At 41.0% G+C, this 21,246-nt stretch overlaps 1 protein-coding gene across 10 annotated transcripts in view; it reads left to right on the top strand.

The window, feature by feature from the left end:
- The window catches only part of nav3 (neuron navigator 3), a 236,108-nt gene that overhangs the window by 50,799 nt on the left and 164,063 nt on the right, over positions 1-21,246 (top strand). For all 10 annotated transcript variants that reach the window (XM_023952465.1, XM_023952466.1, XM_023952467.1 and 7 more), the window contains exons 2-3: positions 15,711-15,828; positions 20,855-20,907. In XM_023952465.1, the coding sequence (XP_023808233.1) occupies positions 15,711-15,828; positions 20,855-20,907 (171 nt within the window). The remainder of the gene's footprint in view (positions 1-15,710; positions 15,829-20,854; positions 20,908-21,246) is intronic.

Consider the following 21,246-nt stretch of genomic DNA (forward strand, 5'->3'; position numbering starts at 1 on the left):
GAAGTTCTCTTAGCACTCTTGCCTCGGAGCAAAAAAGGCCCCTGGTTCAAGTCCCGCCTGGGTGATCTGAAACAGAACACCAGTGGGGGACCTTTCTGTGTGGAGTTTGCATGTTTTCCCCGTGTGTGCGTGGGAACTCTGGCTTCCTCCCACTGTCCGAAAACATACTTCATAGGTTAATTGTTTATCCTAAATGTTCCCTAGGTGTCAATTAAAGGGCATCATCAATATGTATATTTGGCTTGGATATTGATTCTTGAATATTTGTGCAGCTCCTTAAGACACCCCCGATTATGATGGTTCATGAAAAAGATAACACTTTACCTAAATCCCGTTTTTTTTTTGTTTTTTTTTTTTAGCCTCTTGAAATAATGCTGGCTATTTCTGTGTTGCATTCTGGTCGTTCCAGGACATACTCTAAGACAACTAGTCAACCAAAACCAGTTCAGACCAGTTTTATCACAAATTCATGAGATTGCATGTTGCATTCAATCTTCTCTTTAGACAACAGCCTTTGTCCTGAGCATGCACAGGATTTCAGCTGTAGAGGGACACCTCTACAGCTGACACCTCTACAGGAAGAGACCTTTAGCTCAATTGCTAAGACAAAAACACTGAAACACAAAGTTTTTTGATACAAAATCCAGAGCAACGCGAATAAACAAAACCCTGAAAAGAACAAAGGGTTTTTTTCACTTCTCCAATTTTCTGACAATTAAGCATCATTTCCACTGTACAGTCCGGTCCAGTCGACCGTTTCCATTATAATAGCTGGAGAAGGTGTAACCTCCCTTTTATATTTTTGTATATTTTTTATATTTTATCTTATATTGGTTCATTTCGCAGTTTTATTTTTTTATTTTTATTTTGACTTTTCTGACTTTTTTGCTTTTTTTTTTATTCCACCGGAAAAAAATGCACTGTAATTTCGCTGTACATGTACAATGACAATAAAGAATTTTCTATATTTCTATTTCTATTTCTATAAATTGGTCAGCTTAGGGTGAAGCTCCTGTTAAAATCCATTGATTGGCTGAAGGCCATTATGACAAAAGAAAGCTCCAAGCAGCTATATTCTTCTTCGCTGCCCACAATCTTTTCTCTAACAACCAAAAGGCAAGCGGGAATAAAAGAGCTGCATGACCACCATTGTTTTTGTTGTTTGCTTCACCCAGCATGCACTGTGACAGTGCAAATTTCAGTGAAAACGCTTAGCTGAATGGCCTAGACCATTCTAAACTGGACCGTACCGGACCAGACTGGACTGCTCAGTGGAAATGAGGCTGTGGTTCCTTTTTGCACCATAAAAATGTTGGTTTTCACACTCAGAAGTAAAAAAAAACAAAACAATTTTTTACAAAGGGGTGGAAAATTATTTTTCTCAAAGTCATCAAAGGTCAATCTTCATTGTTCTTTTTCTCAAAAATAATGGCATTAAAGTATTAACTCAAATCAACTAGCAACATTATAGGTAAAATATCCGTGCGTGTCTGGAGTCAAAGTGGACTTCGACTGATGTCTGTCAAGGTGGTCGAGTTGAGCAGAGAAGTCGATAACACATTATCGTCTGCTGTCTCCTGAACGTTCAATCAATACAATTGATTGGGTCTTTTCTTTTTTAAAGACCCAATAATTTGTATTGCCTTGAGAAACTTCCATCAACATTCTTGAACATTTTTGTATGTTTAAATTTTTACTTTGAAATGATTGAGATGTCTTGGCTGTTCTTCAGAGAAGAAATCCCTGCAGAAGCCTTGTGGATGGTGCAGCACCTGTGCCCTGCCTGCTGTGGAAATGCATTTAACACCTTGTAAATGAGCATTTCATGCATTGCGTCAGAACCCGCAGGTCTGTGACTTTAGGTTTGGCACAGGGGTAATATGGTTTATAGTTTCTGGCTGCAGAGAACAACGGGAAATATGCCTCATTACTAACCAAAGTGCCAAAGCCACAAAGCTTCTGAGGTGGCCGGCAGCGCTGGCTCTCCTTCTCGGACAGCCATTCAATCCATGAGTGACTCATTAAGCCGAGGCGTTTGACCCTTGACTGCTTTCCCGCAACTGCTCTGCAAGTGGATTCCTCGGTGAGCTGGAGCCCTCTGCTGTGGAAGGAGGGCTGGATCAGGCATATTGCATTAACCGACTTTAAGAAACATCAATGAATTCAAGTTTGAAGCTTTTCATCAAAATGTAGTCATCGAGTAGTCATCTTGTAACAACTAATATTGGTGTTTTTGTGAATAAACTAAAGTAAATTACATTTTGGTCATTATATTATAGTAACAGCACCAGCACTTAGTTTTGAAGTGATCATTTCTTACCGGAATTTCTTGTATTTCTTGAGTTTTCATTTCTGTTTCTTATTTCTTGGATGAAAAAATGGCTTGTTTTATTCATAACAGCATTCACTCAACATACAATACTCACAATAAGTAAGGGATATTGTTATTGGTCAGAATTTTTAAAAAGTATAAGAAAGTTTCCTTTGAAATTACTAATGATGAATGAGGAAAAAAAACAGTTTTCATTACTTTCATATTTATTACACCGACAAAAAGACAGTTCTAAAGATTGCCTCTTATAACAAACATTGACCGCGTCAACAGCAGGGTTTTCCACCATTTCCACCAATGGCAGCTTGACAGGGACTTCTCCTGCTCTTCACTAACATCATGATGTTGTTCTGAGGAGTTCCACTCTTCCACAAGTGCTACATGCACTGCCGATTCACTTGGGAGTCCGATCATCTAGTCTCAGCCTTAATTGGTCCTAGACGTGCTCCAAGAGGTTCAGGTCAGAAGTCATTGCTGGTCATACCATGTGAGGCCACACCCACTTCCTGAAGTCCAGCTGTGACAATTCTCGCACCATGAGGTGAAGCATTACTACCCATGAACAGAAAGTTGGGGGTGTTCTGTTGGAATTGGGGCGTGATGATTCAATTCAATTCAGTTTTATTTATAAGGCCCAATATTACAATACAGTTGTCTCAATGGGCTTCACTTGTACAAAACATTAAATCAGTTCTAAAATACAATAGCTGATTGTTAAACTAAATTAAACAGATGATGATGGTTCTATAATGAGGTTAGAACCTGCAGTGACTGGACCGTTTGCAATAACCAAATGGGTTTTGCTGTGACTGGTGATGCCTACCCAGACTGTTGCACCTCGTCCACCAAGGAGAACCCTGGGGACCACGTTGACCTCGGTGTATCGCTCACCTCACATTTTCCAGCAACGCTGACGACCATCATTTCTGTGCGAGGTGACCCGACAATCATCAGTGAACAGGACGGTAGGCTGTTGCTACACTGTCATATGATATCGTACTGCAAACATTCACGGCGGTGTCTTGGTGTCAGTGGAGTCACTGGCAATGGTTGTCTGTTTTTCAAGTCAAAGCAGTGGAGTCGGTTGTGAGTGGTTTGTCTGGAAAACCTATTACCCCTTTACATCTGGCAAACGGGCCTGCAGCTGTATGGCGTTTGCTAAACTATGTCTGAGGTGAGAGGCCGTAGGTTCTGGTCATGGTTGTGAGGTGTCACTGGCAGTGCTCCACTCCTGGCTTTGTGACAAACTCTGACTGTAGTTCTGGATCTTGATGCACGTTTGCTGATAACACTTTAAGATTCACCAAGTTCACCAGCAACATCTGACTGTCTACTACTAACCTGAAGGCGCTATGGTCAGGTGGTGCAGCTTGTCCGTTCACTAACATCGAGTCTTCATGGCTGTTGGAATGATGAACTTGGAGTGACTTACTAACTAAATCATACGGTGGCCCAGAAGGGTCACAACACAACACTTTAGGATTCACAACACAAAATAACATACTACAATTCGTCACAACACAACACAATAACTCACAACACAATAACTCACAAAACAACACAATAACTCACAACACAACACAAAAAGTCGCAACACTTTTAACTCACAACGGAGGTACCGGTATATCTGCAAAGGAAGTGCTTTTATTCTGAAATTTGGCCTTCAGAGCATTTAGACCATTCTCTAAAAATCAATAATCTCTCAAAAATGAATAAATGTCTACATTATTATGAGCTGGTCATGAAGAGTCATCAGCATATTCATGAACCTTATGAACTTATGAACCCTATATAGACGTGATTACCAATGTTTACGCCCAGTGGAAATTTCAGAATAAAAGCACTTCCTTCGCAGATGTACCGGTACTTCTGTTGTGAGTTAATGTGTTGCGACTTGTTGTGTTGTGAGTTATTGTGTTGTGTTGGAAGTTTTTGAATTTTGAGTTATTGTGTTGTGTTGTGAGTTGTGTTGTGAGTTATTGTGTTGTGAGTTAAAGTATTGGGAGTTATTTTGTTGTGAGTTATTGTGTTGTGATGAATTGTAGTGTGTTATTTTGTGTGGTGTTGTGAAATCTAAAGTGTTGTGACGACCCTTCTGGGCCACTGTAAAATCAGCTAAAATGTTGAAGTTGATCCCACATTGACAAGGTTATTCTTTTAGAGAATTTTGGACATTGTCCCAATAAAACAGACACACTGATCATAGAGACCATTATGTGGAAAACACTAAATGATTTGTGTTGATCCCTATCTGGAAAAGCTGTGAAGTGAAACAAACACTGTGAATACGACATCCACTGAGTTTTCACAGTATTTCTGAAGAGTGTAAGATTTGTTCTTGGAAGGAAAATCCTTAATAGAACATATCAGTACTACTATTTGTTTTTTACCTATTGCTGAACATATGAACAACACCCTTACATGCAGGTGAGTTTTCCACATTGTGACAGAGCCAACAGTGGTCCAAACAATCAGCTGAGCAGCAGATGATTGTACGTGTTGGTCAGCAGTGCAGCAGCCTGTCAGAAGCTCATCTTCTGACAGGCTTTTTAATAGAAACACGTCTGATTTCCAGGCTGGATGAGTGTATGTCCAGTCAAAGATCCATTTACCTCCAAATCTACAGTAATTTATTTTCCAATTAACAAACAACTGTCTTAAAATTAAACCAACAGAAAAACATTGTAAAGCATGGTCATGAGCTTTATGCTTGTTTAAAAGCCCAACACCTAAAAGGTTTCAGTTCAATGCTATTTGTTGACTTCTGCTTGACTGTCTTAAAGTTTAATCATGGCATCTTAGCTTAAAGTCTACTGTCATTGAAACATTTCACCATCATCTAAGTGGTTTCATTAGTTTGATTTACTGAAAACAAAAGCAGAACTTGTCCAGCTACTAAAGCAACAGTGTATGGGGGTGCACTGATTCATAATCCGGCCACACTGGGAGCCTCTTCAGTGGCCTCTTCAGTCAACGTCGGCTGCTGAGTCATCTTGAGTTAATGAACCGTATTCCAGTCAGGCGCTATGAGGAACTGTGACTAATCTGCAGAGCAGTGAGTCAGGCAGACGTGCATTATTTCCTGCCTGTTTTGCTGGAATCTGCTGGAATCCAACCCGTCCAGTGGAAACAGCCTGATGGGATCGGGCCAGCTGGTTGTCATCGTGTTTTAATGCAACTGTAGATTTCTTTTAATAGAAAACTTTCTTCAAGCAGCACATCGGGTCCCGAGTTTCACTTCATTTATTTGTTTACTCCGCAGTAGAGGGAGTGAGAAATTCTGGTAGTTGCGGTGTGGCCTCTGGAAATAGACAGGATGAAAGCAACTGATGCTTATTAGGAGCTCCTTACTTTGAGTCTGCTGTCACACAAGTCCAGCCTTTCATTAAGTCTGTTTCCTCCACAGTGAGGTGTGCATTGATCTTAGCCTGGCCCCATCATGTCAGCTAACACCTAAACAGCCAATTAACAAATGTGTAAAAGCCCCCCCCCCCCCCCCCCATCACTTGCAGCTTGAGCTGATGGCTGGAAGTGAGGGGGTCATAACTGCTTCGTCAGTCTGATTAGTGTGTGTCTTCACCAGCACCACTGTCACCGTGTCTGGTGACAGTGCTGCCGCGATCACCATGGTAACACCATACACTTGAGTCATGCTGTTCACTCAGATTATAACAAATCAGCATCCTCTGCACCACACATTTGCCATTTGATTCCTTCGATCTGCATGCTTTTACACAGAAACCTGTGGAAGCTGCACTTGATGCAAAAATCAGGTCAAGAACATTTGTCCGTGTTTGGCTCAAGTTAACTTTCTGCAACTCAAGAACTGAGCAGAACGCTGCACTGAGATGGACTGAATGACCTCATTCTATGAAATATTGCTTTGGACATCTTTCAATAAGCAAACAAATATGCCAACAAGTGGAATATTAACTCATGTTGTATGGCTGCAACCAACAGTTTTTTGGGTTTTTGTCAAAGGAATATTTGATAACTCCCAAACAGGGTCTAACTGTCTAACTGTCTCATTTCTGCGGGGCAGCACATCACTGACATATATGGCACAGATGGTGTCCTCTAGATGAGCAGTTCACCCTTTCCTGCTCAGGCTTTCTATTGGCAGTTTGTTGCATAAAAACAACAGATGCTCAAAGAACCATGTTCAAAGATCAGGAGTGTCTGAGCACACAGGGGCTGATTAATCTCAGTGTTGCGAGATTATGGTCACTCAAAAGTTATGGACACACCAGGCAAGTCTTGCACGTTCAAGAACCTGCATTTTTAGCGCACTTAAAGCCCGTGGTGTTCAAACTGGATGAGCAAGGAGGGGCTTCTTCCTGTTGTTTTTCTTCTTTCTCTTCTACTGTTTACTGGCACATGTAAGTATGGCATGGTTTGAAGTGTGCAAGCAGTGCAAATCTTTGCAGGCTTTTCCGATATGTGAAAGACTTGGTGTCATAGAATTCTGACTGGGCACAAACTGAAATTTTCAAACATTTGGCACTTTAGTAAATTAGAACGGAACCCATCCATATGTCACTACCAAGTCTCTGATTGGTTAAAGTTTGACCTCGTATAACTTTCATTGTTAAACCAAAATTCAACGTTTTTTTTTGTATAGCTCGTAAAGTGTCGTAGAAACTTGTAGTTAAACGTGAACACTGCAGTTTTCATGCGTTTCAGATGTTTCCGTAGACTTTTCATTTGGAAGTGGCCACTTGAAAGTTCCCCCTGTGACAGTGGTGTGAACATAGTTTGATTCTAGTACATGTGTAACGCGATCATTTGCAATCACAGTCTCGTTGCTTTGTCTTTGCCCTCGTGATTCAGTGCTCTATCAGACACCGCCCGCCACCGTCTTTAGCCCAAATCCAACCTGGCTTGAATTGATTGACATTTGGCACAACAGCAAAGGTCATCCTGTTTGATTCAGAAACTGTTATGGAGAAAGTTTCCTTATAAATTAAGTTATTATTTTTGATCCAGTGCCATGAAACAATAAAGCTCTCCGCCTGGGTGTTTGTGGATGGCACCCGGGCACAATCTCCTCACACTGCGGGATTGGAAGAAAGCCATGTTGGACGACTGCCCGTAAATATTAGTTTTGGATTCAGGGGGGGGGCTTCCCTGTCAGATCACAGGACGTGACAAGACGGAGAGCAAAAAAAGATGCTGAATGTTTTTTGGACAGTGAAAATTGCCTCCAGGTGGTTCAGTGCAGCAGCTGGGTGCTCTGTTAAACCTGACGGATTACCTCTCAAATTCTTAGGATAATTGAGTTTGATCCTTTCTGGATTAACTCGGATTCAGCTCCCGCATGGAACTCAGAAGTTACTTCCTCCTCTAGCAGAGTTCTGCTTGTTTTCCTCAGTCAGTTTCTCTTTCACTGAAGAACCTCTTCCCATCTTCTCTTCCAAAAAACTCTGCCGCTCCAAATCAGCAACTTTTTTTTTTTTAACTTGTCCTGTCCAACAGCTGAGCAAACAGATGAGAGCTGATGGCATCTTGTGTTGGACATATTTTACTTTTACAACATGGGATTATGAATCTTCTGACACAGCAGATGTATATTTGAATAAACTCATTTAGTAAATTATAGAACAGTTTATTCATATTAGTTGTATGTGTGACAGTTTTTTGTTGGACCGAATGGAAAAGAAAGGAGTGAAAAAGACAGAGAGATGTTGGGGGGGTAGGGGAGAGATTCGTTCACACACGCATTCATTCAGACAAACACATGTGAAACATTTCATTCAGTTACGCAAGTTATTTGTGCAAATGTGAGATAGCACCTGTGCTCGAGTGAGTGTTTATTTTCTTCTGAGGTGGATAATGGAAGGTAAAAAGAAGGAGGGAGAGTGCCCAGTCATCCTCACACCAAGGCCAGCCAGAAGGCCTCGATCCCCGCCCCCAACCACGGCAGACAAGGAGCAGCGTTGCCCAGGCACTTCACCCCCTCAGTCATGGAGTTAGCAATGGGAGACCAGAGAGACTGAAGTGGCTACCTTGCCCATGAGGGAGTTCTAATAAATCTGCTTTCCCTTTGTGTTTTTTTATGAGTTGAGTAAGAGAGGATTTTCCCTCTCATCACTGCTTTTGCTGTTTCCCAAAGAAGAAATGGTGAGATATCAGGAGTATTGTTGAATTCTAAGAAGGTTGCTCACTCTTTTAAAGAATTGAATAAATTCTTGGTCTTTTAACAAGAGTGCATTAAACCTCCAGGTTATACCTGAGGATTTATAGAAACTGGTACATGATCACTGATAATAATTGGATGAATGCTGGAACTTTTAAAATCTTTTAAAAGGGATTTACTGACTAATAAATAGTCTAAACGAGAATGTGAGTGGTGAACTGGAGAGAAGAAGGTGAACCCTTTAGTGTTTGGTTGACATGAGCGCCAGGCGTTGCAGAGACCCAGATCATTCATGTACTGCCTTAGAATACTTGCAGACTGCCATGTGCGCTGTGCTAAGTCTGTTAAGTTCAGGATCCAGAATCAGATTCACGTCCCTTCCTAAGAATTGTGGAGTCAGAGTGAACTGAGAGTGAAGTGAAGAATCTATGAAAGAAGGAAGAGTTGTCAACATTTGGGCCACAGACACTAGCTATGCAAAAGTCATTATTCTGAACTGATATATTAATAATTACAAATGTATCTTCTGGGTCAGTAACTGTATCCTTATAAGTCAATTTGATATATTTATTAATTAAGACAGCAACTCCCCTTTGTTTGGAGTTGTAACTAGCAGAATACATGAATGGAAATTGTGAGCAGCACAGACGATGATTAGCTGATTTAGATAAGTGGGTCTCCTGCAGTAAAACTATATCTGCTTTTAGACCATTCAGGTTGTTTAACACTTTCAGCCTCTTTATCCAGGAGCGAAGTCCACGCACACTACAGCTAACAATGTTAAGATTGGACATAACTACTCTTACTGGGAGAGTGTGAGGTTGAATAGTGCGTGTGTGCGTGCCCACTGGGCAGAAAAATTGAATCTCTCCAATTTCTTGAGAACTGTACTTGTAAATGTAGAAAATGCTCACACTTTGAGTAAATTCAGGCTCAAACCTGCATGGATCTGCAAACTCTTTTACTGTCAGACTTTAAAACTGCTCAATTCTCTTTATTTGCTTTTCAAAGATTTTCTGCTAAGTAGATCTTGGTTTGTTTTTGGTTCTCCATAAACCTTCCTGGCAGTCACACTGGACCTTTCATCGCCCTCAGTTTGCAGTACAACAGAGATGGATCTACAGCAGAGAATCAGCAGAGAAGCTCCATCCCATCCCAGTCTCATCGATTGCATTGGCTCATCGCTCATTCACTTAATGCGCTCATGTTGTGTTTAATCACGTTTAGTAGTCATGCGGGAGCGGCTTCTCAGGCAAATTGAGGCTTTTGAGCAACCACAGAAGACCCGACTCTCTAGGCTGGCCTCCTTCACGCAGCTGAATGTGCTCCAAGAGACGCTTTTTATGCTCAAAGTCTTTAAGTTTCATTAGGATCTTAATCTGATCAAATGTGTTGGACTGATGCCCTAATTAAAGAGCCTGTGCATTCACAGACACACAGCAGAGGCATATGAACAGATGAGGAGATGAGGAATCAGCAATTCCTCAAGGCTCATGTGCCGTTCAGCTGGCTCCCTCCAGAGGCTGACCCGTGCCATTGCAGCTGTCTGCCAGCTGGACCTGCGCAGCTGTAGTTACTGCATTGTGGTCAGGACTGTTGGAGGCAGTTTTCTTGCTCGAGGCGAGAGCCGGTGGTTTGTCAGGATCCGCGGAGCTACAGAGGAGCTGCAGCTGAACAGGACAGGGAACCTCAGTGCATCAGGGAAGAAAACAGCAGCAGAGAGAAAGGAGTCTGCTGACTGATGCTGCTGGGAGAAAGGAGAAGGAGGTACCCAGAGGAGGGGGACTGGGGTGGGAGTGGGCTCCGTCTTGGCAGAAGGAGTGTGTGTGCTGTCAGTGTGCCGAGCTGAAGGTGGTGTTTTTGTGGATTTTTGTTTACGTTGCTCAGCCACAGTCGCAGTGCCAGCCTCTGCCTCCGGAGTGACTGGGATGCAGACAGGATAGGTTCATGCGTGTAGGAGAGTCTGAGCGCAGAGTCATGGAGGGAGCAGATCAGCGAGTCAGGAGGCAAGCTCAGGGGTAGGGCTGTCTTTGATGTTTGGTGTATCAGGAAGTGGAGGGGACAGGAGGCACCAGGTTCTCCAGCTTTAAGGTCACATCTCAAGCCTGCAAAATAAGTCGCGTAAGAAAGTAAAAATACTTAGGCAGTTTTTGTCTGAGATTCATTGTTTGGTTTCCTTTTAGCTGCTCTGCTGATGGAAAAGTGAAAATGCTCAGAGAAAAGCTGAGAAAAGATCTATGACTTTCTGAATTAATTGTAGAACATCAATATTTTATAGTTAAATGGATTTGGAGAAGGCCCTGCAAAGGTGTGGAGATCTGTCCAGGGTCTACCCCACCTTCACTTAAGCAGGTTCAGAAAATGGATGGATGGATTTGAAGAGACATTGAAGTGCTTTTGTCATGACTCTTTCTTTATTTGCTGAATGAAAAAGCAGAAAATGTCTTTTTAACTTCTTGACTGTAAACTTTCAACTAAACTCATCTGGATGTTCAGGACATGAATGCTGAGCTAAATCCCACACCCAAACTTGTGTTGAAAACAAGATGACTCCCTGATACAGATAAGGAAACTAATGCTCTCTCTTAAAGCATCACCTGCCTCTGAAAGTGGAACAAAAGTTGCATCTTTGTTTTCAGCTTTTAGCTGTAGGTGTTGCCCCAGAATCATCTGTCTGTCTGTTTCCTTCTGTCACCATGATCCTCTTCATGTCTTCTTTCTGTAAGTCCATTAAACTCTCCTGTGTTGTTCCTCCTCCTATGTCTGGTACCTTTTTGAGCTCAATCAGCCCTTCTGCCTGTCTCTGTCATTTCTAATAGACATGTTCAATAAGCGTCTCCAAGTCCACCTCCTGCAGGTGTCCCTCCAGGATTCAATCAGAGCCACTGTCTCCAGTCCACACAGCCTGCCTTTTCTTTCCCTCTGGCAGCTTTCCTTCTATTGCAGATCAGGCCTGAGGCTTTTCTCTCGCAATTCCTCTCTCCCACTCTGCTTCGACTCATTTCAACGGATCTTCTATACGTTTTAAAGTGATTTTCTTTTGCTTCTTCTTCACTTTGTACCTGTGTCATACCAAAACTATCAAACGTCAGACTAACAACGGACAGACATTACAGCAGAAATGCCCACAAGTCAAATTTTGTAAATGCAGGTCAAGTCTTAAATCTGGTCAGAAGTTCAAAAGCAATTTCAGGTCTTTGGGTAAATCCCAAGTCAGGGGTCCACATTAAGTGTCAAGTCTCAATAGTTTAAAATCTGTAACATATTTCATTGTGGTGCTTTTGGGATCAAATCTTTTATTCATTAACCCCTTGAAATTTTGGTTTTCAAGGTCAAAATAAAAAACAGAATTAAATTAAATAAAATTTAGTCACAAGACTCACATTTCTATCTCACCTCAAATCTAAAGTTCTTGAGTCTCAAGTCCAAGTCATCCTCCTTCTTGTACATTTCTTCGCTGTCACTTTCTTTCACTTCTCTCCTCATTTTCCCAGCTTTGTATCTTTGCTACCATCACAAATCACAGTCTATACCCCCAATCGTTTCCTCCCTGATCACATCAGTGATCTTCCCACTTTTCCAAAACAGGCCCCTTAGAAATAAGCCAAAAAGTCTTCCTCTGTTGGCAGTTTTTCTGAAAAAAATAGCAATCATTTTCTCCAGGGTTTTTAAAGTTATTTAAACAATTTGTGTGTGTGTGTGTGTGAGTGTTTGTTCAATTTCAAGAAGCAGGAACTAACAGCAGCCAAAAAATTAAAAATTAAAAAAAAAAAAAAAAAAAGAATTATATCGTTCCCTCGAAAAATTTGATTTGTTTGAATGAAGAAGTATTTAAAATGAAGAATTTCATGAAAAGCAGACTTTTTTTCATATGAACCGGAAGTTTGTTTGTGGGTAATTTCTTTTCAGGCTAGCCCAGATTTTGTGGAAAAAGTTTCACTTTACAAAATGTGTAATTACACAGTTTCCGTTAAACCGTTTATGTGAATAAACACAAACCAACCCACGTGATAAGTCATTCAAAAATGCAGATGTGAACAATAGTTTGATTTACAGCAGATGTATGCAAATCTCTCTCTGTGTTTGTCACATTACAATGTACGGGAGACACAGAGGATCTTTAGAGATCAGATTTATACATTTTAAAAGCATCTGTAATCACATCTTCATGTCTGGGTTACAGAGTGTAAAAACAATGGACGAATCGGGTTCAATCTTCGTGGTTTTTTTTTTTTTAATCGCTTTTGAAAGAATTGCAAAATAATAAGGCAAAGGCCTTCACAGACGGCATGGATGAAGTCTGCTGCCATTGGCTATTCAAAATCATGCTTATTCTGTGCCACTATTCCGTCACTCCATTCTACTACATTTAACCTCCTAAAGCAAACATACTTCCTTTCTACAGCTACTTCCTGAAGTCCCTTCTCCTCTTAATCTTACTGAGTCCATCGTAACATGCAGCAGCTAAACAGCACTGCTTATAATTCTTATTTAAAAAAAGTCAAACAAACAGACAGAGTTTCAGTTTTGAAGTTTTTAGAGAAAAACTACAGTTTGGTGCTCATGGGGTTGAGGTGATAGCCTTTTTTTCATCTCTGTTCAAGCTTTCATTTAAGTCTCACCACTTTTAACTCATTAAGGGAACCCACTTATGATTGAAACTTGCCAGTAACTCTAAATGACACGAGCATTCCACTTTCAGGAACAGAGGGGAGGCTGTGTACATGAAGTTTATGAGGGGAAAAAAAGGATGATTTCACCATGAGATTTTCACGCTTCGGTTTTATGTGGGAATTCCTCTGGAAATGTCAACCGCAAACCAACTTCCATCAGCAGACCAAACTGAACAAACATCAACACTGCTAATGATTTCGGTGACTAGTCTGCATGGATTGAGTCAAACATGGTGGTCCTGTCCTCGCTGGGTGACCTCTTCTCCCTGAAAACAATGAAAATGACAGAAAAGCTTGCAGCAGGTGGGAGAGTTTGGTCTCCATCGTCTTAAATGGCCACTTTTATAGCAAAAAAAACCTCATGTTTTTTATTTGAGGACTTACAGGAAACAAAATGTGTTCTCCTTTATGGTCTTAACTCCCACTCTCTGTTTCTGAAGGAATCCTTGACATTCACAAAGCTGCCCAGCCATGACTGTTTAATCTAGAACAACAAAGACGCAGAAGCAGTCAGGTGTCTTTATGAGCGGCTGACAGGTTTTTTTTCTTCCTTTTTTAGAAACTCTGATTTAGCCATGTTTGAGGAGCTGCTTCCTTTCTGCCTGTCAGTGGACATCTGTAATGACCAGCATGGAGGGGAGAAACAGCTCCCACTTTCTGGTTAATTTAAAAACCCTTTGGTGAAAAATCCAGCTCTCTTTCAGGTCTGGAAAGTTGAATAGGGACAGGAGGCTATGGATGAGACTTTCAAGAGGACAGCCTTTGAGGGCTCAACCATCTGAAGGGCCAACACGAGACACATTTAGACTTCTGATGGGGAGAATTTCAAAATTGCAATTTAACTTTTTTTGAACCGTAACTTGTTTTGCCCCAAACCATATACCGAGCGTCAAGGAGGAAGACGTAAACTCAATGAGCCTGTTTCACTTCAGGCTTCATCACATTCTGTGACAACAGAGATATTTGGTTCCCCGTCAACAGTTGGAACTCACTCAGTGAGCTCATTGTAGAATTAAGGACATTTTGTCTTTGTCAAAAAACCACAGCTGCAAAACCTTTAACTAGCAAGTCACCCCAAATCAGGTTGACAAAAAAAAATCTAACCACGTATTTTAAACAAACTTTTGAAACAAGACTGCAACATTTTCACTTGGGTAATTGGGCCATGCTAGTTTTTCAAAGAAATGGGCAGATTGCCGCGATGTGACATTTGTAATCAGGAGGCGGCAGTCTCATTTTTACACACCACATGGCGGCTGCAGAGGTTTAAAGAAAAGGATAAAATTGAGCAGTGACAGGAAGATTTTTTGACATCAGTCAGTGGCCACCGGGCACATTTGGAGGTCGCGCAGTGGCAGTCCAGTGACAGGCGGGTGGCAGGAGAGGAACAGCACCATAATTGACTGATGGGAGGGTTTCAAAGGTTTTCAAAAAATTAGGCATGAAATATTGAAGATTCTGCCGATGACTTCCAATGGCGCGGAGGCGGTTGTATTTGTGACCAAATCCTAACGTTGTTGCATTATAAGACTACTGTACTTGTAAAATAATCCATCATGGACCAAAATACCAAACAGGTTGGAGCAAAAGTCTCCAAAATAAAATGAGAGGTGGATCAGGTATTGACTTCAGTTAACACAGTCAATATATGTTAATGGAGGGTTGGGTGGGACAATGTCAAGTTGTAGTTATGGAGAGTCTACCCACTGGTCAACATCCAGTATGTATCTCACATCCTTAAAAATACATGCATTTAGGGTAAAATAACATAAAAACAGGGGATTTAAACAAACATCATCCCACTTTTGTCATTTAAAAAAATTAACACAACTATTTCATGCCAAAGGTTATTTAAAAAATGTATTTCACTTCCAAACATAGCAGTCAGTTTGAAACTGATCTCATATCCAGCCACCATTAATGAAATGCATCATTTGGTTCTTCCTGACTGGCCTTAAAATCAAGAACTGACAGTGGGAGTTTAGTCATAATCTATTTTGTTTCCAAACAAGATTAAATTTTGAAGTCGAGGAGGTGTTCTGAGATGGATTTTTTTCTCTATATTTTTTTATTGCTGAGTCATCCAGGGTTGCTGCTGCATGTTTATAAATGCTTCGTACTAAGACGGATTAGGAGCCCCGCAGGTGTATCAAAAACCTGCCTTGTTTGTGATTTTATTGTTTTGTTTATTGAATTTAAAGTCAGTTTCAGGTTTCCAATCAGTGTCTATGTCTGCTTTGTTGAATGGTTCTCTTGTACTGTTTGTGCAGTACTGAAAGCTTGGTCTATAAATGCAGCTTAGAACAGCACGACTTAGCAGGATGGTTACATTTCTTGTCCAGAAGGCTGACCGATCATGGGATATTTCTAAAACAGTCTTTACCATAAGGGCAGTATCCCCCCTTCATCATTAGCTCACAACAATTCATAGGAACTTCTTTTTGTCTATGCTTGCTCATTTTGTGCTGCTGTGTCTTCACTAAAGAGCAATAATCTGAATATTTCAGTGTTTGACACACCAGTTGTCCTCTCTGCCTCTTTTTCTCACAAATCTGTTGTCCTGTTGCAGATATACACAGATTGGGCCAACCACTACCTGGCAAAGTCTGGCTGCCCGCGCCTCATCAAGGACCTGAGCCAGGACGTCACTGATGGAGTCCTGCTGGCACAGATCATCCAGATCATAGGTACATATTCACGCATATGTTTCTATCTCATTTACTCATTCATTCTTCCATCCCTCTTTTACTGTTGTAATAGTCCCTTAATAATACATGTGTCTTTATGCAGACCTTTAATTGCAGGGAGAACCACCAAGGGTCTGTGTTGCAGTCTATGTTACGAACCTTACCCATGGGAATGAGTTTTGGGTCGTGACCAAAAGGAGCAGATCCTAGATAAATAGAAGTTCTCCTCAAGTGGTTGGGCGCTCCCTTAGGGCCATGTCACACAACTATCACATATATTTTGCGCGTTTTCCATGTATGAAATTTTGGTCTATGCATGCGTGATATATGCATGAAAGTATTTCTTGTGTATGTCATTCGTTGATGTCCGTAGACGTCCGTCGAGGGTTTCGGCTGACAGATCTTTACATGAATTTGGTTTCGAGCTGTACAAAATTTTTGGTTGGTTGAAAATTATGCAGTTTAGTTCATACGCAATTATTACGTAAATCTTATGGAATTGTGTGTGATTTTTGCAAGATGCATACACAAATTGGTGGATTTCCACAACCATTCTATGTACGTCTAACACTTTTCATGCTCATGTCCTACTGATGTATAACTTTTATAATATGTATATGCCGCACATCTTACGTACAAATTACATGATCACCAATGAATTGCATAAAAAAGTGCAATAGTTATGCACGGTCCATGTTCTGTATTGGTTTACGTGTTCTTTGAGTGTTTTTTTTGTTGTTATTCCGTGGTTTTAACATGGTTCATTTGTGATACACCTGCGAAAATTTCACGTAAAGACCACAACTTTTCTCACTTTTTCCACGTATATTCACGTATGACCAATTTTCGTCTGTGCAATATGCGCAAAATGTACGTAGTGGCTGTGAGACACGGCCTTAGGAGATGAGGGGAGGGGGTCTTAGCCAGGAGGAGGAGCTCAGAATAGAACCAACGGAAACAGAGGCCAGTTATGGTGGCCTGGGCATCTTATTTGGATGCCTCCTGATGCCCCCTTGGGGAGGTATTCCGGGCATGTCCCACAAGGAGCAGGCCCCCGGGGAAGACCCAGCTGCACGGGCTATGTCTCCCTGCTGGCCTGGACGGGTTCTTCCTGGAGGAGGTTTTGGTGGAGATGGAGGTCTGGGCTTCTCTTCTTTGACCCATGAGCAGTTCTAGATGAAACCATTCAAAATGTTTGATTTTCAGTTGATAATTGGCAACATAAAGATGTACTAAAAACGACCAGTAAACAGATGGACAGAAGGAACGATAAGCAGTTTAAAACCGCTGCACGTGTTCATGATTCAATCTGATGGTGTCTGTCTGGTGGATTCATTTGTGAAGCAAAGCTGAGCATGATCCCGGTGTGACGACAGAGCTGTAGCAGAGCAGATCTCTGACTAACAACCAGCAGTGCAGCAGCATGCAGCTCCCCTGACAGCTCACACTCTTCACTGCTTTGTTTTCTCTCACTCTGTTTGTGTCTACCCCCTTTTGCACTTTTATTCGTGGTATTTTTCCAACCTTTTTCAAATTCTTAAAGTCTCTTTGTTGTCCTTAGATTCTTTCTGTATTAAAACTATAACATGAACAAGTCTTTTGAACATTAGAAAGCTGTAATCCTGTTTGTCTAGTTTATCTCACTGATAGTCCTTTTAATTGATGTTGATGCAGCTTCTTCCTGTCCTCTCAGAAAGGTGGCAGTCTTTGCACAGATGAGTCCATCTCTTCCTGAATGTTTGGATGTAAATCAGCCTTCTTGCTCGCAGGGCGCAGATAAAATGCACTCTTTGAACATTTGCATTCATTCCTGACCCCAGCAGCTGCTGCTGCAAATGAAAGACTGAGATGGTCATGCTTTTTAGAGCCATCCTAACAAAACATTCTAGTACAGCTTTGACTCTGATTTGATGATTGTTCTTTGCTCAAATGCTTTAATAGCCAACACTTTTGTTATAAAAATGACTTTACTTGTATTTTTTAAACTCAATAAAACTTAGTCAGATTATTTTTCTATTTTACATAACTCTGACTCATCTGGTCTTCTTTCTTGTCCCACACTGGACGCCTCGCTGCGCTTGTCTCCGCCACTCCAGGTTCGGGGATCTGAACCTGACTGACCTTTTACAACATGACCCCCCTAGGAGAGATTTATTTGTTATTTTACATGCCTGTCAAATTAACGAAGAATACCAGATACTAATAAATGGTTTTAAAACAAAATAAAATCCTGTAATTGGGTAAATAAATAATAATATTAATCAAATAAAACATTTATTCACTAGGTGGATCAGACTTGCTTAGGAAGCTTAATGATTGCAAATGATTCTAACAGTTCAGATCCCCCCCCACCCCCACTTCGTTCAGGAACATAAGTATAAAACTCCATATTTACCGATCAGCATTCACTGCTCAGAGGAGACTCATCAAGCTAAACGGAGCTGAATAACTGAAGCAGAACAGCTGAGGCTTTATGACTGTGTCTGCTGCAGCTCTTGTTCTTCCTTTTCTGTACCACCTGAAGCCCCGCCTCGCTCTCCACTTTTACCCAAATGAAAGCTCTTCCCAACAACGGCTGCAGATAAAGCTTGGTTGGCGGTTCCAAACATGTTAGACGAACTCCAGTATTGGAGCTGAGACAGAAAACGGATGTATTCTAAAAGGAAAAAACATCAAACAGATGATGCCTGACCTAATTTACAGGTTTTTGAATGGCCAGGATGAAGTGGGAGTCTTCTCTGAACATTTCAACAACCTGGAATAGGTCAGGTGGAACAGTTCTTCTGATGGGAATGTGTCATAAAAACAATCATACTTTCTTAAAAGCAGATCTAGAACATGTGGCTCTGCAGCAGAGAAAAAGGGGGGGGGGTCCTGTTCTGTGTTGCTGTTGGATGTGACGGGACTGCTGTCATAGATGATTAGATAACACGTTAGATGAAGGTTCACTCTCAAAGGTTTGATGCTTTTCTGCTGCACTGAGTGACTCGTGGAGAGAGGCTGGATGACTACAAAAAGCAGCTTCCTTTGCTGCTTTCAGACTCTTTGCAACAGCCGCCATAGTAAGACATGACTTGTAAAATTCTGCTGTCACTGCCTCCATTTTCCTGTCTTTTAATGTTAGAACAGTGTTTTATTTTACTTCATGGCAAAGTTGTTAAACTTTAAAAGCAGGCGAAAATAGTTTCAACACCAAAACTTGCAGACAAAGCTTGATTTGTGTTATAAAACATTAATTTGTTTTAATATCTAAATATCTAGTGTGAGAGTGTCCTCACACACACACACGCACAAATATGCACACACTTATCATGAAAAACAGCAAATAATGATATTTTCTTCCGTTTAATTCAGTACATTTATTAAAATAATTCAAGAAATACATGAAGCCAAGCAATTTATACAGTAATGTAATTGGTTGGTTAAACAAAGCTAACTTAGTCTATGTTAGTCTCATTAATCAAAATCATCTCAACTTGCATAAACAGCAGGGTGGCAGTAGATCCTTAAAAAGTCCTCAAATGTCTTAAATTTAATTAAAAAGCATTCAATTGTCTTCAATTCTGTTGAATGGGTCAAAAGTTTTTTCTCATCAGAGCAATGAGACCTCCTGAATGTGTTGTATCATAATGATGTGAACTGGACATAAAAGATTAAAACTCAGCTCTCTAATTAGCTAATTAGCTGGTCGTTGGTGCAAGAAAAAAAAGTCCAAATTAGCGGAGATAAAGTCTAATACTTTGAAAACAGGGATTACTTGTGGTTGTTAAAAATGGTTTGTGGAGATCCTTAAGCAAACTGGATGGTTTAAAGAGAGACATTTAAATTTAGCAAAATCTGGATCCAATTATGTGTAGAGCAAGAAACGGCAGACTCCGATTGAAAATAGTGGTATTCACAGGTTCTTGTAGCATTTTCTGATGATTGAGGACATACAGTACAGACCAAAAGTTTGGACACACCTTCTCATTCAAAGAGTTTTCTTTATTTTCATGACTATGAAAATTGTAGATTCACACTTAAGGCATCAAAACTATGAATTAACACTCTGAAGGCATCAGAGAGTATATGTTATACTGTGTATAAAAGAATTTAAGATTAAAACTAAATTTCTGAGTATTACTTTATTCAAGTCAAAAGGAATCAGGAGCAGACAAAAAAATGGCATTTGAAAAGGTTTGGGTTTGTGATGTAGAAACTACGTCCAAAGTCTCCCTGCTCCGCCCCCTTCTGATATATAGCTATATTGCTTGCCATTTTTGTTTCACCACTAATGTTAGGTTGGGTGTAGCAGGGGCTGTAAGATGGCGGGTGAAAAATAAAGAGCTCTCAGCAATGAGGAGGGGCAGAGGGGGAAGGGTTGCTCAGAGTCAGCAGTTCCGCCCACAACTCACAAGTGAATTTCTAATGAACTCCTGCTTCTCTGCAGAAACTGGTGTCCTAGAAAACGACACAAATGACACAGGGTTTAGTATTTTGGCTAAAAACTGCATCCTCAGTAATAGACCACAGATTTCTTCTGAAATTATCAGAGTGGCACTGTGGGTGCTTCTACATCTGCAGACACCCAGATTCCATCAAATCATAGAGTAATACTCTATACACGACTGTCACCCTAACATAAATAGAGCAGTTTTTAGTCTCTTCCAGCGTATTTTTTTCTTCATTTGAATGTCTTCTTCGTCTTCATGTGCCCCCGTCTTCCCTCTTTTCTTCATGAACTTCCTGGTGTCCCACACAAACCAGAGTGTTCAAACGCTGCTTCCTCGCTGATCTTCCTCCCTCTGTGCAGCTCTGAAACGTTACCCTCCCCGCTCTGCCGGCAGACAGTCAACCGAGCTGGTCGGTCAGGGACTCTGCTGGCAGCTTTGCTTCTCATGCAGACCTCCCCACTGTTTCTCCGCACTCCTGCTCCCACACATGCTGCGTTAGTCTGGATTTGTGCGCATGAACTCACAAGTCTTTAGATGATAGACTGTCAGAGCGTAAAGTGGGATCTCATGTCTGCACCTCCTTTCTCACACAGCCAACGAGAAGGTGGAGGATATCAATGGAAGTCCCAGGAGCCAGACGCAAATGGTGAGTGTCTTTCAGACTTTTCTGTCTCTCGACCCTTCAAACCGCTGCTGTTGTACTGTGGATTTGTTCTGCCTGCTCTCTGAACACGCTTTAGTCCATATGCATGTGTTCCATCACTGAATGTCACAGAAGGAGGTAGTGTGAGGACGACACTCTGTATTTGGGTTCTCCCATCACTGTAACTCTACAGTGATCGGAATCTAATTTCAGAGTGTGCAATAAGAACTCTTTTTCTTTCTCAGCTTTCAGACTAAAAACCTTCAAAAGTCCAAAATCTTTTATCGTTTGATTTAAAGTTAGAAGAGAATATATGGATATTGAAAATGGTAAAAGTAAGAT

The sequence above is a fragment of the Oryzias latipes genome, chromosome 23 (genome assembly GCF_002234675.1).
Source record: "Oryzias latipes chromosome 23, ASM223467v1".
Taxonomy (NCBI): Eukaryota; Metazoa; Chordata; class Actinopteri; order Beloniformes; family Adrianichthyidae; genus Oryzias; species Oryzias latipes.